Genomic DNA, 17131 nt, shown 5'->3' on the forward strand with positions numbered 1-17131 from the left:
AAAAAATGAATATATAAAAGGCTGTCAAACAAATTCCTTGTTTAAAGTATGCCACTCCTACAATGACCCTAGAGTGACCTGTGCCTGTATTCACAAAAACAACCCTGAATGGCAGTACTAGGATCAGTTTTATCATAATGAATATGAATATATGGACAGATCAACCTGATGTCTGCTAGCAATGCTACTCTGAGACAGTTTGTGAACACAGGCCCTGGTAACTATCCGGTCATTGTAGGAATACAGGAAATGTAGGAAATCGAGAGATCTAGAAAAGCATCTTTTGGCGAGGTCATCAATATCAAATGAGTAACACTTGATTGAATACACTAACTTCCACTACAGCATAAAATACAGCACATTACCGTTAGTCTCTCCCTTACACGAGAGGCAATACTTTCCTTTCCCTCGGCCACGGACTATTGTACATTCAGACAAACATCTGGACGTTGATGACGAAATCATTCCTTTAGACTCAAGCCTCCAACTAGTGCCCCAGATTCAGGCCTGTAACTCATATTCTCCAGGATTCCTAACTGACAGAGAGTACTGGAGGCTGGTGGGCCTTGTCTGTACAGAGCTGTACCAGCACGCCCCAGGGTCTTTCACCACTGCTTTCATACCAACTCTGGCATGACTGCTGAGAGGCACCAGCATCAGGGGGCTATGGAAGGGGGTTTACAGTGTATGTGTGTGTATGTTTGTGAAGCATGTGTGTAGAAGAAAGAGAGTGTTCAAAGTGTGTGTGTGTGTGTGTGTGTGTGTGTGTGTGTGTGTGTGTGTGTGTGTGGAGGGTGCTACGCCTGCTGAGGTGTGGACCTTTGTGTGTGTGTGTGTGTGTGTGCAGGGATTAGGAGGTGGAGGAGGGGGTCCCCCTTGTACACACGCAACCAGCCCACCAGATGGACAGGAACTGCATGGCCTAATTGTAAGACTTGGCCCAGGTCCCAGACCAATCCTGAAGAGAAAACATTTCAAGAGAGCAGAATGTTTTTTCATTCTAAGCCAACATGACATTTGCACAGGCTGCCCCGCTTGTTTTTGTGGAAGAGGGACAGTGCAGGGCGTTGCGTGCTCCCCTGTTTCCCGCCTTGTTAAGGCGTTCGTTTGGCAGTCCTAGATGTGTTTGGCAGTTCTCACTGTGTGTGAGAAATGACTTTCCTGTCTGTGTGAGCTCAGGTCTTGTCCCTCCACAGATTGAAGATAAAGTGTCTTCCTCACAAGGGCCTCTCTATGTGTGTGTGTGTGTGTGTGTGTGTGTGTGTGTGTGTATGTGTGTGTGTGTGTGTGTGTATGTGTGTGTGTGTGTGTGTGTGTGTGTGTGTGTGTGTGTGTGTGTGTCAGAGCGAGAGAGAGAGAGAGTGTGTACAGTATGCAGCCAGGGTATGAGGTGTGTGTGTGTGTGTGTGTGTGTGTGTGTGTATATGATATGTAGATGTGTATGCGTGATTCAGACTTGCTGGCAGGCAGATGTTTCCACAGCGAGATGGGTTGTGCACACAAACAGATGCCGCCAGGCTTGAAAAATAGTCAGTCTAAGCCTTTTCTGCACTCCGGCATTAAATCTCTGACATCCCCTGGACTGTCGATGGGACAGTCAACCATTAGCAGCTTCAGTAAACAATCCAAACACTGGATGTTACAGGACCAATGTAAGGACCAATGGGGGACGGCGTTGGAGGGATTATTTCTATGAAAATACACACATTTTAGACCTTTTGCTCTATTAAAAACAATGATCCTTTGGGTTGGGTTCTGTTGCAGCAAAATGTACTTGCTTATGCTTCATTGAGACTGGCTCAGGACTAGTGTGGTCCAAGAGGTGAACATTTGGGCTAAGCCAAGGAATAAGAGCATTTAATGTGACACTTAACTATTTTATTGGGAGTCAGGTTAAAGACCAACAACCTGAGAAACCTGGAGAGGTGTGTGTAATTGGACCGCAGCGTGGTGTGTGTGTGTGTGTGTGTGTGTGTGTTACCTTTTCCAGGCAACATCAGTCAATCATGAACACCCATAGCAGAGTGATGTCATCCCCTAGAGGAATGTTTTTCTAGCCTGCAGAATCCATCCCTGGCAGCCATCTTAAACCAGAGGGGTGGAGGTTCAGTGACATGCAAAACAAAGTGAGAAAACACACATGTATGCACACACATACACATACACATGCACTCACAAACAACCCCCCACCCACACACACACGCACACTCACGCATGCGTGCGCACGCACGCACACACACACACACACACACACACACACACACACACACACAATCCTTCTTTATTTAATCTCTTGACCCCATCTTCACCCACTGGTATCATGTCAGTATCGAACTAGGAAAGCCAACTGGAGATAGAAAACATGTGGCGGGGGATTGGAACACAATTGACTCTGAAGACACAGGGTTCGGTTTCATTACGAAATCACGCTCTACCAGAAAGAAATCCTCTTCAATAATGTGCCTGATATCCGACAACCTGACAACCTTCACCCCTTGGCAGGATAATTTTTTGCTTGGCTTGTGTAGAGACAGGAGAAACTTTTTTAGTTGGCAAGTACAACGCTTTCGGCCTCTTCTTCTCACACCACAAAACGAAGCTTTCCCACACTTGATAGGGGAAAAAAGTAGCAACTTTTCAATCTAGTATCTCACATTCCGACAGATAAGAGGATAAGGGATGAGGGGCGGGGTGTGGTCAAACCTGTGTCTTTGTGTTTTATGGGGGCTAACACACACACAGCCTTCCTGGCTGACCTATTAGGGCCATTTCAGGCCTATGAGAGCTTATTAAGGAGCCTGGCAGTAAGGGGATTATTGCTGGCCCAGACTGCTCCCTGTTGGAGTCGACCGAGGAATGCAGGGAAGTCAGTCAGCCATTCATCAGACAAGATTAGCTTCGTTTTTCAACAGCAACAATTTCTTCATGGGATTGTGCGACCCCCCCACCCTAACCAAACCACTCCCAACCTCCATGACCACTCCTCCTACACAACACCACACCACACACACACACAAATACACACACACAGTCACACACACACACAAATACACACACACACACACACACACACACACACACTGCCGCCTCCACGTAGAATGGACGCATCCTTCTGATGTTGTAGAAGAAGAATCTGCACAAGCGTGCTGGAGATGGCAGGCTTTCCCGTGGAGGAAGAGTAGCTCAGTCTTGTTAAGGTTGAGCTTGAGGTGATGGGCTGACATCCATGCAGAGATGTCAGCAAGACACGCAGAGACACGTGTTGCCGCATGTGAATCAGAGGGGAGGAAAAACAGGAAGAGTTGAGTGTCATCTGCGTAGCTGTGGTAGGAGAACCCATGTGAAGAAATTACAGAGCCAAGAGACTTGGTATAGATGGAGAAGTAAGGGCCCTAGGACAGAGCCCTGCGGGACCCTGGAGGTGAAGGCTTGTGGAGAGGACAGCTATCCTCTCCAAGTCACCTAGTAGGAACGATCAGCCAGGTAGGAAGCAAACCAGAAGAGTGCAGAGCCAGAGATGCCCAGTTCTGAGAGGATGGAGAAAAGTATCGGGTGGTTTACTGTGTCGAAGGCAGCAGACAGGTCCAGGAGAATGAGAACAGCGGAGAGGGAAGAAGCTCGAGCAGAGTGGAGAGCCTCTGTGACAGCAAGGCGAGCAGTCTCAGTAGAGTTCCCAGCCATAAAGCCGGATTGGTGGGGGTCAAAGAGATTATTCTGCAGGTAGTGAGAGTGGGGTGCAAAAATGTGTGTGAGAGTGGGGTGACAGTGGGGTGCAAAAATGTGGGCACCCCTGGCCTTTTTCCTTGTTTTATTATTTTTAAACGGTAGAAAATCTATAATATTGCTTTAAAATGTGATGAAATGTGTCATGTTTAACTTTGTACCATTTAGAGGTTAGCTTCTTTTCACTTAGATATTAATTGTAAGAGGCATTTTGACTAGAGGTGCCCACATGTTTGCACCCCACTGTATGTACAGCGCGTTCAAGGGTTTTAGATTAGAAGGAGAGAAGAGATACCAGTCTGTACATGTGGACAGAAAACGGGTCACGGGTTGGTCTCTTGAGAAGAGTCTTGACTCTGGCTGTCTTGAAGGCATCAGGGACAGATCCTGTGGATAGGGAGGAGTTGATTACGGTGGTAAAGAAAGGAAGGAGGTTGTTAGAAATGGATTGGAAGAGGGGAGGGAATGGGATCGAGAGGGCAGGTGGTTGCTTGCTTAGATGTGATCAGTTTTAGAATTTCATCAGGGGAGAGGTGGGAAAGAGATGATAAGCCAGAGGCCGAGTGTAGTGCAAAAGTTATGATGTGTTATGTATTAAGATGTGATGAAGGGAGTCGTTTTTTTTTTTTTGAGAGCCAGGCCATGCCAGGCCAACCCTGTGCTGTGCAGCTGCAGCCTAGGGAGGGGCGGGTGGAGGGTTCTCTGTCTGCTTCACACCGTCTGCCTATGTCTGGAGCAGGCCCTGGAACACCTACAGCACTTCCTCACTTGCATAATCCTGACTGGCCATTTTCCCTCCAAAGTCAACACTGGGGTTTCATTCAGGGATGGGTGTTCCAGATGGATGGAGGGGGGGGGGGGGGATAGGGGAGAGAGAGAGACCACATGCCATGGCCATCTATGTCCTGTAGAGGGCTCCATATCTCATGCCTGAGATCTCCAGGGTCCCATGCCAGCTATGGTTCTGTGGTCCCATGTTGCCATGGTGATAATGGCTTTTCCTGGACTGGAGGAAGGCCTTTTATCTGGGTCGGCACTGGAAACCTCATTGCTGTGTTGCAATTTCCATTCGTACCCCCGTTCCTCTGGTTGTGAGTGCATATTCTGCCAGAGGGAGAAGGATCAAACCCTCTACATTGGAAAGGAAGAAGGATGTAGGGAGGAAGGGGGAGAGAGAGAGAGAGAGAGAGAGAGAGAGAGAGAGAGAGAGAGAGAGAGAGAGACTTCCTAGGTAAGACTGTCAAGTGAAAAGCCAGGAATGGACATTATTGCAGTTTGCTATGTTTAAAACCACATGTTTGATCAATACTTAAAGACCACATGTTTGATCAATACTCAAGTCAGGTTCAGCTTCATTGAGAACTTTCTATTTGGTCATAACTAGGATTGATTTATATTTATTAAGTTTCAGGAACAAATGGGGTTGTAAATATTGAAAGGTAATAGATAATAACCCATAGATGCGCAAACATGGTGATGGAAAATGAGTCTTGTGGAAAGAAAAGTGGTTGAGTGAATTGTCTTTCTTGACACAAGTTATCTCTTTCATGGCTACATCATATCGCTGAGTTCACCGTTAAAGACAAACTCCAGGATGGTTGAACATTACAGGCAAATTGAAATGTTTGCAAGGGCCACAATATATCATACTAATTGAGACCAATTAAACATGAATCACAGTCAAAAATGTAAAATGTAAATTCTCTGTGCTTTACGAATGCACAGTGCTTTACAAAGTGTCAATTTGCAGTCAAAAGTCAGCATTTTTGAAATGGTGCATGTTGCATAGGTAATTATAGATCTTTGATCAACAAAGAAGGCCACCCCAGACAGTAAAAAAAACAAAACACCAGCTGGCTTCTATTTAGACATATTAACTGTCTTCTTAGTGGTCTGTTTACAACACAGCTTTATGTCCTACAAACAGCATATGTGAACCAGACAAAGACATGGAGAACAATTGACAATCAACTAGGATGAGGATATGCGATAATGTCTATAATTACATGAGGTATCAAAAGACATTGTAAATTCCCCAGAACAATGGGCTAATACTCCGTCCCGCTACAAAGTAAATCAAAGGAAGCCTGGACATTGTCAAACATGGTAACATCAATCTGGGTTCATTTAACGACAGTATATGACTCCACAACACAGATACACTACCAGGCAGAGACACAGACTGAGGCTCCATTCGTCATAGCGGATTGGGTTTCCAGGACAAAAAGTATTCATTAAACATGGAGCTCTTTTTTCTTCGTTCAAGTCTTAAAAACAAAATCCACATAGACAGAGAAGAATGGGTTCAGTTTGGTACAAGATTGATGGGGAAAAACCAATCAGGTCACATCTGCTTTGAGACATTTAACTCTTACATTAATCTTGAGATACTGAACAGTATAGGGTGAAGTACACACTTAACAAAATATCTCAATGGAGAAGCATTTATCATGAAAAAGAGGCAAGAGAACAGGCAGATGTATTTCAAATGTGGCCTATTTTATTATTGTCAAGAGGCATACATACATTACAGTGCAAACAATTCTTTGGCAAACTTACAATACAATTGTCAGATAGGCATCCACTTTGACCAGTCTTGCAGAGCAGTGCATTCCGTTGACAGTGGGGTTCTGAGGAGGAGGATTGGGGAGACCACAATAGGGAGAGTTTGGAATGAAAATAAGGAAGTAATAAAAAGACAACATGGTTGAATATGAACACAACAACCAGCGATGCAGAGGAAGTGAGGTCACAGTGCAATGGGAGCCAAACCTGGGGGCTGGGGAAGCACACACACATTCTCTCCCCCTCTCTCTCACACACACACATACACACACACACACACACACAAACCGAAATGTATACACACATGGTAAAGCGGAAGTAAGAACAATGATAATGCAGGTGAAATGAACAAGGGATGAGGGATGAAAGAAAATGAGAGAGGGAGGAGAGAAAAGGTCACACCGAAACTGTCCACTATAATCACTTTCTATGTGATACTAATGTTCCAACATCACTATGCAATTCCAAAACTATACTGTTGTCCTTGAAATTCTTAGGGAAGTCCTAAAAGGCTAGTACTAGTACTATTGGTGATTTATGAGAGAAACACTATCAGGACATTACATTTTGACCACAAAAATGCAGAACTTCTGTCTGCAGTCACAACAATCAGGAATAATACAAAGAGAGCAGCAGATAGCCATGAGTCGTGCTTCAGCTAAGTGAACTAGTGGAGAGGTTTAAGTGAGTTGAATTTGAGTATTTGTGAGTGTGTGTGTGTGTGTGTGTGTGTGTGTGTATGTGTTTGTGTCGCTCCTCTGAATGTTTTGGCTGATAACTGAAAGCCGAGCGAGTTACTTAATCGGCATTACTTGATTCCCCCCCCCCCCCTCCTCCCCTCTCATATGGCTTCCATTATAGAGGAATTAGGGGTCAGAGAGGTAGAAGTCTGTGCTTCACACACTGGGCCAGATGACGTCACCTCGATTCTCAGCGTCTCCCACGAACCTCTGAGATGAGAGCCAGACAGAGAGATGTCTCACCCGCTTCAACCCTAACAGAGACACACTGAGGAGCGTTCGGGAAACCTGATGATTGGTCACGCACACACACACGCACACCACACAAAAGCCTTGTAGCGAAACAAACAAGAAAAAAAGGCAAGAGGGCAGAAAATCATATGGGAAAAGAATGTGTGAGTTGTGTCCTGTGAACTCCAGCTGGAGGGCTGTGGGTTGTGAGAGCACTGAGAAGCTAGCGTTGGAGGTATGGCTCCAGTCCTTCAATGTTAGAGTATAGATCAATGCTGGAGAGTGGGATAAAGAGGCCTCTTTGGCAGGGGAGGTTGGTGGAGGTAGAAATCGGAGGAGAGGCTCATTGTAGTGCATGGAATAGAATGAAGAATGGTATGATACAGTTCCTCATTCCATTCCATGCATTACAATAAACCCATCTCCATGTCCACCTCCACCAGCCTCCACTGCTCTATGGGTGAGACTAAGAATACTGCTGCGGTAGATTAGCAGTAGATGTTGAGGGACAAGTCCTAACCGGACATCAGCACACATAACTCAAATGTTCTTTAAAGTCTCTTCTATTCATGGATGTAGCGAAGGATAAACTGTTTACGCACCTTTTCTTCAGGTGAAAAGCAATTACACACCTTTATACAAAAATAAGCTGATTTTAACATTTGACGTTAGTAGATTTTAACATTAGCGTTCACACATTCACCATTTTCTCCTGTGTCGACCCACCTTTTTCTCTTCCTCTACATCCGTGCTTCTAATGCATCATTTCCATGAAAATCAAAGTTATGCATGTGTATCTCAAGTTAGGATTTGGCCCTGATACAGGAGCGCTGGCTTGACATTGAAAGGGTTGGGACGAAACTAAAACTACAGTGGTAAACAACCATCTTTCACTGCTTTTTGAAAGCATAACATGAGTATGAGAAGAGCATAACGATGTTATGAACATCTTGAGAGTTGGATAGAATGCCTTCCCATAAGGAGTGGTCATGCCTTGTGGGACATCCGCCCCCTCCCTCACCCTAACCCTATCGTACCTCCCTCAAGTCCATAAACTTGTTTACATGACTTAAGGAAGAGCAGAGAAAATATGTCTAAAATACCAGATGTTAGTTAACCAACAGTGGCCATTGGAGACAGAAAGGTAATCAGTAGACATTATTTTTGCATTACAAAAGTTTTTTTTGTAGGCCTTCACATTATCTTCATATGTAAGCAGATGATACAAAAAAGAGAGATGTACATATTCATAATATCATATATAGCACCTGTAAAGTTTAGTAAAAGCTGAAGTAACTCAATTTGTACATAATGTCTTTCGAGGGAATAAAAAAAATATTCTCTCAAATGGGATTTACCATGAAAAGGCACATATAATGAGTGTATATATGTTGCTTTGCAAAAAAAAAAAAAAACACAATACTTTGAAGGCTGTATTTAGTGACTAATTCGTTAAGAAGAAAAAAATAAAATAAAATAGCACCAGTTTTTTTTCGGCATTTCTAACCTGAGAAAGCTTTGTGAGACAACATGGTCGTCGATGGGTCGGTCTACTTCCTTTTCCTGCACGTTGGCAGGGCCATTCCCTCCCCTCTCTCTACCGTGCATTTCCGCTCCCTCCCCTCTCTCTACCGCGTGATACAAACACAAACGCGGTGGCGGGTAACACTAAAAGAGGCCTCTGCACCCTTATTAGGTGCTTTCTATGGCCCTGAGTGAGGAAGGGGGGTTTGTCCATCTGTGATCCATCTGTCATTCCATCCGTCTGTCCATCCATCCATCCATCCATCCATCCATCGCGACCACTCTCCCGTTGCCAGTGGATTTGAAACCAAGCCTCAGGCAGTTCAGTTGGCCATGGGGACATGACAATCAAAAAAAATAAAAACAATCCAAAAATGAAAAATAATGACAAAAAATAAAAACTATTACAAAAATACGAGGCAATTGGGTGCTGGTGGGTATCAGGTTAGCCACCTTTAGGGTCTTTCCTTCCCTCTCTCTTTCTTTCTTTCTTTCTTTCGCTCTCCCTCTCTTGCTCTCTGTGTTTCAGATACTAGGGCGTGGAGCTCCTGAGGGTTATACGTGACGGCTGGCCCCCGCCTGCTGGCTCCCGCTCCCAGCCGCCACCTCCTGGTTCAGACACATTGGGCAACAGGCGCCTTTTAGCTTAACAGGCCTCTGGCACTCCACCGGCGGGCACGACTCCACAAAGCACGTCACCTGGGAATCCTGGGGGAGGCACAGAGAGAGGGAAGGAAAGAAAGAAAGATAATTAATATTGCCATTGGCTCAGTTGGCTCTTGTGTTTTTGCTTTGGCTGTATTCTTATGCTAGTAAGGATCACTGAATTGCAAAGAAATATGAGGGAAATCAGGTTAGATGTAGATAGAGGGATAGAGGGAAAGAGAAGGATAGAGGGAGGGAAACAAAGGAGAGAAAGAGATTGAAAGGGAGGGAAAGGAGAGAGGGTCGAAAGTTTAAAGAATGTCTGGTTTGGCATGAAGGAGAGAACTATTCCCTCTGCCAGCAGTAGGAAATATTAGAGAGACACAGATAAAGAGGTAAAAGGGATGCGGTCAAGCAGAAAAATGACACACACTGTACATGGGCACTGGTGCCAGAAGGTGGGCACTGCCAACATGGTACTGAAAGAGGTGTGAGGTTGGCATGGGCAACAGGCAGGGACAGAATGAGACGGTTGGACTGGGAGTTGCTGCTGGCACAGGAATGGCACTGCCAGTCTGATAAGGACGCCCGTCTCCAGGGACGAGAGGTGTGAAAAGGGGGCGATAACTAAGCCGATTAGTCTGTGTGTGTGTGTGTGTGTGTGTGTGTGTGTGTGTGTGTGTGTGTGTGTGTGTGTGCAAGGTAGAATGTGTAAATGAAGCTGGTCCAGTGTGAGTCTTGATTTACAATGTTTCACAGCCCACTGACCCAGGTGCAGCTTGAGTCAGACAGGGAGTGATAAATATACACTTCACTGTGTGTGCTCTTTAGTATCTGTGTACGTGGTCTGTATGTATGAATGTGACTGTGTGTGGTCTAGATTCTAGAAGTCCACTTCTAGATTCCACTTCTAGTCTCTAGAAGTGTGTATGAGTCACACGTGGGTTCAAATATAATCAAAGCTTTGATTGAGCTTGCCTGGCTAGGGTTGGGCCGGTGGAAAGTATTATCAGGAGGATACAGTGTACAAGCTTACACCTTATTTCCACTGCACCGTTCATACTGTTATTTTGGCATTACACCCATCAAGAGCAGGAGCCGACATGTATTAAATTGATCAAATAACAAACAAACATTTTGCTACGGTAGCTAGCGAGGGAGAAACAAAGGTTCTTGAGCTAGGCTGGTGGGATCAACACTCATGTGGGGGGGTATGTATAATGTATTTAAGGTATTATCGGTGTAGCAGGTATTTTGGCAGGAGAGTAATACCAGTTTCTGATGCCAACCCTATCTACCTCTATCTATCTACCTCTATCTATCTACCTCTATCTATCTACCTCTATCTACAGTATCTACCTCTATCTATCTACCTCTTTCTATCTGGAGGCGGCGGTAGCCTAGAGGTTAGAGAGGCCAGCTAGCAATCGTAAGGTTTCTGGTTTGATCCCCGCCTCAGGAGGGAGCTGGATGTGCCCTTGAGCAAGGCACTTAACCCCTAATTGCTCCAGGGGCGCCGACTAGGGCTGACCCTGTGCCTAGAGCAAAAAATACCACAACAATTGATTGACAAGTTCATTGCATGGCAAATAAAAATATTATATTATTATTATTATTATTATTATTACCTTACCCCAAAGGCCTTCCAGGCAGACTCAAGCAAACGCTCAATACACAGATTTATACTATTTGAACTCTGGACGCTTGTGGTGTGTGTGTGTGTGTGTGTGTGTGTGTGTGTGTGTGTGTGTGTTGAAAGGGGGCAACATACTCTGCACTCGCACGTTGTACAGGGGTCCTTTTTCCATCTCTCTCCGTCCGATCGCTCGCGGCCCTCCACATCAGTGCAGTCTGTCTTACTCAGACGGGCTTCAAGTCTTTTAATCTGAAAAATAGACAGCCAGTGTGTTACGATTTTCTTTCTGCTAACAACCCCTCAACACCAACAGAACAGGGGTGGCAAGGGTTACAACAACAGGAGAGACAAGCTAACAGGAGTTACGACAACCATGATGGCATATCTATCTGTTAACCAATTCAAGAGTACCTGATCAAAAACTCTACTCAATGCACATACACACACACACACTCTCTCTCTCTCTCTCTCTCTCTCTCTCTCTCTCTCTCTCTCTCTCTCTCTCTCTCTCTCTCTCTCTCTTAAACGCTCACTAAAACCGAGGCAGCTATATTTAACCTTCTACTTTCAATAAATACCACTTAGTATTCAAAGAACTAGAACACGAAAGGGGCCAAGGCCAGGATGCAGGTCCCCTGTCCCTTTAAATCACTGAAGCCTCTGTTAAGAGTAAATTAAAGCCATGCTTGTGTACATTGGGAGTTTACCTACAGCAGTGTTTACCATTGACCCACACCCCAGTGTGCTGCATGCTACATAATAGCACGGCTGGGTATCCTGTTTAATATGGGCTAATATAACACAGGCTTGTATAGGGACCCACGTTTAGATTGGAGAATGTTCTGGATTCAACCTGGGTGAGCCTGCCTGCGCTTGCATGGACTTGTAGTGTAGAGGAAGGAGGTGCTATGGTGCTCTAATCATAATCACTTTCCAAACATAAGGTTGTGGTTGTGTTTTGGACAACCCAGCTGAGATTTGTGTAACACTCAAAGCCTTCAGATTCAGATTTCATTTATCGTTCCCAAAAGATGAAATATGTGAAATAAAAGGGGCACCGTGTATGTTCCCTGTGTGTGTGTGTGTGTTTGTATGTGTGTGTGGGTGTTTTTGTGTGTGTGTGTGTGTGTGTGTGTGTGTGTGACATACATATGTATCTTTTATTTGCTTTACCGACCAACCCAGTTCATGAGCTGCCCTTGCTCACCTGCTTTCGTAAACCTGTGATGGTCTTCTGCATATCTGTAACAAAGTCTTGGAAGTCATTCAGCGAGGGTTCAGTGCTTGGTTTCGAGGCGAGAGTGACATTCACAAGATTTTCAGAAGAGTCTTGCACTGGCCTGGAATAGATTAAAAACAAAAAGTCATTACATTTAGTTAGTTCATTATTATAGTTTTCAGGGCCCAGATTCAAGGGGCATTTTACTCAAATGATGTACTAGTATGAATGAATGAATGAATGAATGAATGGACTTTATTGTCATTGCTACAGTACAGGTACCAAACAACGAAATTTAGGAGGGGTGGCTCCCCTGGTGTTAGGAAAGAAAAAAGAAAAAGAAAAAAAAAACGTAAAAAAAAAAATCACAAGAAGGGAAGGAGCTGGTTTACATAAATAAAGGCTATGTACACTATCCACTGTACTATACTGTACAGATAGACGACTAGGGTTGTATTAGTATTTCTCCTCAGTGCACAATTAGTATGTTCTTGAAATAGAAATCTTTTGTGCATGCAAGCCTCATATACATCATAGTAGCAAGTTTACATTTACTTCCTACAATGTTATGTGTTATTTTTGAGTAAGATTCTACCTTTTATGACCAAGGTTTCTCCTGTCTAGGCTTAATCAGAAATATTTGGTATCAAACTAATAATCAATAATACAAGTATTTAATTAAATAGCACAAGTTTAATCATGTAGTTAGTTAGTGTGTCTGTTACCTGTTCCCCTCCTCCGGTATGCTGTTGGCGGGGTTCTCCTCTGCGTAGCTCTGGTCCGCGGACCTCCTCCCCCGGAAGTGGTAGGACAGGGCGTTGAACTGACCCTTCGTCCTGCAGTCTGGAGGGGCAAACGCAACGAGATATCACACCCCGATGAGACAGCGAGGCAACAAGCATAAATCAGTCAAACAGTGTTTTACTACAAACATGTCTGACAAATGATCCCCAGACAAGTTGGGAACTATTATAGACCCTGACAAAAGGTGCAAGGCACCCTGTATAGGTGGTGTTTTGGCTCTAAATGCCTGTGTCTTTTCATTTGTTAACTTACATTAGTGGCTTGATATGGAATCTTATCTTTATAGAATCTCTTTACGGATGGATGACAGCAGAGACTGAACCCAGAACAATTCATAATGAAGTGAAATATATTTTTTTATTATTGATGGCCATTATCGAAGGCAAACTCAATGTAAAAAGATAGAGCTGGCAGTAGCAGCTCCGTATTAAAGAACGGTAGTAATTATTTCGCCGGTGATATCTTAATTAAGGTAATGAAAGTGGTTAAGAGACAGAGAAGGTGAAAGAGGGGGAAATAGGGACAGCATGAGAAGGAGAAAGAGAGGTAGAGTGCACAACTAACAAAACTACGGGCTGTACATCAAATCAGGTTGAGGGAGAGATTTTAATGAACCCAAAACTTGGCAGTGAAACTCGACATTCAAAGACGAGGTACTCTTATGTATCGCCATCTTGGTGCGTTCTTCTAGCATCAACATCTAATGATTATCTTCCTCTACCCTCCCATCTCTCTCTCTCTCTCTCTCTCTCTCTCTCTCTCTCTCTTTCTCCCTGCGTCTCTCTGTCACTCTCTCTCTCTTTCTCTCTCTCTCTCTCTCTCCCTCTCTTTCTCCCTGCGTCTCTCTGTCACTCTCTCTCTCTTTCTCTCTCTCTCTCTCTCTCTCTCTCTCTCTCTCTCTCTCTCTCTCTTTCTCCCTCCTACAAATGGCTCGATCGGGGTGATCAGAGTCAGGCTGGAGGATGTTAAATCCAACTGTATATAAGGTTTTCAGATGTCTATTAGGTCTATCTCTATTTACTATTTTTATTTTAGTCTACTATTCAATTGTCCCTTTATTTTGTAGTTGTTGTTTGTGGTTTGAGCTGCTGTTTCCCTTCGGGGACCTATCTATCTATCTATCTGTCTATCTATCTATCTATCTATCTATCTATCTATCTATCTATCTATCTATCTGTCTATCTGTCTATCTATCTATCTATCCATCTATCTATCTATCTATCTATCTATCTATCTATTTGTCTATCTGTCTGTCTATCTATCTATCTATCTATCTATCTATCTATCTATCTATCTATCTATCTATCTATCTATCTATTTTATCTATTGATAAAAAATTAAGTTTTTGTGGATATAGATTCCTTTTTTTTGTTGCTATAAAGGTACACTTCACCGAATATTTACCTCATAATAATTGTCCTGATGAATGTGTGGGCATGTGAACACAGCTTCCAAGTGCATTATGCAGATCAAAAGTTAGGTATTGCTAGTTTAAGGATTTTACCCTGAGCGACGTATTTGGGTTACAGTTTTTCTCAATTGCTTTGGTGCATTTCTCTGATCAGAATTGAAATTCTCATAACTGTTAGTTCAACCTCCACAACATTTAGTCATTTGTGCACATCATAGTAGCAGTTTCTCATTCCTTCAAACAAATTGCAAATGCTTTTGGACATGCATCAATTGCTGTCATACAATTCTCTGCTGTTTTATAACATTATCATTTGCTTATGTCATGTCAGTCAAAATGAACTATACTTTTGGATGCTTAATAGTCATTCCCTATAAAACTAATAGTCCTCATTTCTTTGCTTGAGTCATTACATCCAAAAATGTTGAACAAGTTGTCAAAATCTGTCAAGCAAATTGTATACATTTCTTTATCATTTTTCCTGAAAATGTCTCCCAAATTGAACAATTTCTCTCTGTTATTGTTCACTACAGTAATATGGGTTAAAGCCGTATATCTCATGTTTACTGTACATTACTGTAATTTTACTCTGCACCACATAGACAAGACAAGGCAAGACAACCTTGCAGAGGTGGAAAAGGGCCCCTTTTTACTCCACAACAAGAGGAAGCCATTTGTGCAATGGTGATTGCAAACAATGCCATAAGGTTGAGAGAGATACAAAGCGCTGTTATAGAGGATGACAATATCTTTGGGAATATTGAATCCGTTTCAATCGCTACAATTGACTGCTCAGGAGAAATGAAATGCGCATGAAACAATTGTACAATGTGCCATTTGAACGGAACAGCGACAGAGTGAAGGAGATCCGTCACCAGTATGTACAGGTAAAACATTTATGTGTTCTATGCATACTCTAATGTCCAGTGCTGTAAACTGGTTACTTTGTGTAGTGCCATGCAGTACACTTACATGACAATTCATACTGTACAATATGTTGTCCAAAATGAGTTTTTTTCTCTCTCTCTCTATTCTGGGATAAAGTGTGTACTGGAGCTGGAGGCCAGGGAACCGCTGCACACATTCATATACGTTGATGAGGCGTTAATCTGGCAAAAGGTAGAAGGCGTGGCAGAAATCACATTGGACAGAGAGCAACCATTGATGTCCCAGGCCAACGAGGAGGGAATATTACAATGTGTGCAGCCGTCTCAGAAAACGGCGTCCTCACCCATATACCCTGTCTTGGTCCACACAACACAACATCTGCTGACTTTTTTAGACACTCTTTACAGGGACATAATCCCTGAGAATGAGAGGGGTCTAAATGGAGACCATCTGAACAAGTATGTTGTTGTATGGGATAATGTGCGTTTTCACCACTCAGATCTGGTCAGACAGTGGTTTGCAGCACATGAAAGGATGCTGGTGGAATATCTCCCTCCCTACTCGCCATTCCTGAATCCAATAGAGGAGTTTTTCTCTGCCTGGAGGTGGAAGGTATATGACCGGCATCCACATACCCAAATGGCCTTGCTAGCAGAGGGTGGATTCTCCACTCAGGGATACTTTCCTCGCTGCATTACCAGGGATGATATTCGCTGTGATGTCGATGAAAATATGTGGCCAGACAGACAGGAACGTCTGGATGTCAATGAATGATTTACAGTATGTTGGATGTTCCAATTCAGTTCCAATATGTACTGCAATATTGTTTACAGTTGTGCACAGCTCTACCCAAAGGGTGTTTCTTATGTTTGTGGTAAACAAGTTTGTATTTTTCTTTTGCACAATGCTGTGAACAAATTAGAATTGCAAAGAGCATATGCAGTAAAAATGTGAAACATAACTATTCAGCGTCTTGTACTCATTTACCTCACTAAATACAGTAATGTGTAACCCACTGTAGATTTCAAATGGCTGTGCAAATAGTGTATAGTACTGTCTTGAGCATTTTCAGGTAGTGTCACCAAGATCTGACTTTTTTGCATTGGAAAACACTTAGAGTGAACTGTCATAATGAAAACATGACAAAGCCATTTGACTATCTTGTTCATAAACAATGGTGTCAGGACTTTTCATTTTGATGACACTGACACTTTCATTGACATGAATACTTGCTTTTGAGGAATGAACTATCCATTTTGAGCAAGTGACACGCTTTTGCAGGTTAACACCTAGGTTTTGCAGTTTGTACTAATTGTTCTGAGAAATGCACTAACTGTTGTGCAAATGTTAATAGTGATGTGAGAAATGCACCAAAGCGACTGAGAAAAACTGTAATCACGTGGTTTTTGAAAACGACAAGGAGCTTTAGGCCTGGTTTGTTTACATCTACAAGCACCATGCTAGTGCATACATCTATCACTTATATAATAAGGTGCATCTTAGCTTAGACACACCTCCGTGGCTGGCTGGGAAGCACAAAGCACTATGGACATTGTAGGAGATCATTATTTAGACATATTACTTCCAGATCAGAAAAACGGCAATTCTTTTTTTCTTAGTTGCTCAAATGTTTCACATTTCCTGGCTATTTAACAGAGACCAGAAATAATTTGCTGTTGAGTCGTAGTGACAATCTGTGACATTTTCCTCTACAGACCTCCTAAGTCAGCCAGAGTGGTAAAAAG

At 43.3% G+C, this 17131-nt stretch overlaps 1 protein-coding gene across 1 annotated transcript in view; it reads right to left on the reverse strand.

Moving 5' to 3' along the window:
• Positions 1–9338: 9338 nt before the first annotated feature.
• Positions 9339–17131, reverse strand: part of pxdn (peroxidasin) — a gene marked incomplete at both ends in the record, with an annotated part of 62303 nt that continues 54510 nt past the window's right edge. The window contains 4 exons of the mRNA XM_080523004.1: positions 9339–9491; positions 11200–11313; positions 12272–12404; positions 13009–13126. Coding sequence (XP_080379130.1) covers positions 9339–9491; positions 11200–11313; positions 12272–12404; positions 13009–13126 — 518 coding nt within the window. The remainder of the gene's footprint in view (positions 9492–11199; positions 11314–12271; positions 12405–13008; positions 13127–17131) is intronic.

The sequence above is a fragment of the Nansenia antarctica genome (assembly GCF_963989245.1).
Source record: "Nansenia antarctica genome assembly, chromosome: 1".
Taxonomy (NCBI): Eukaryota; Metazoa; Chordata; class Actinopteri; order Argentiniformes; family Microstomatidae; genus Nansenia; species Nansenia antarctica.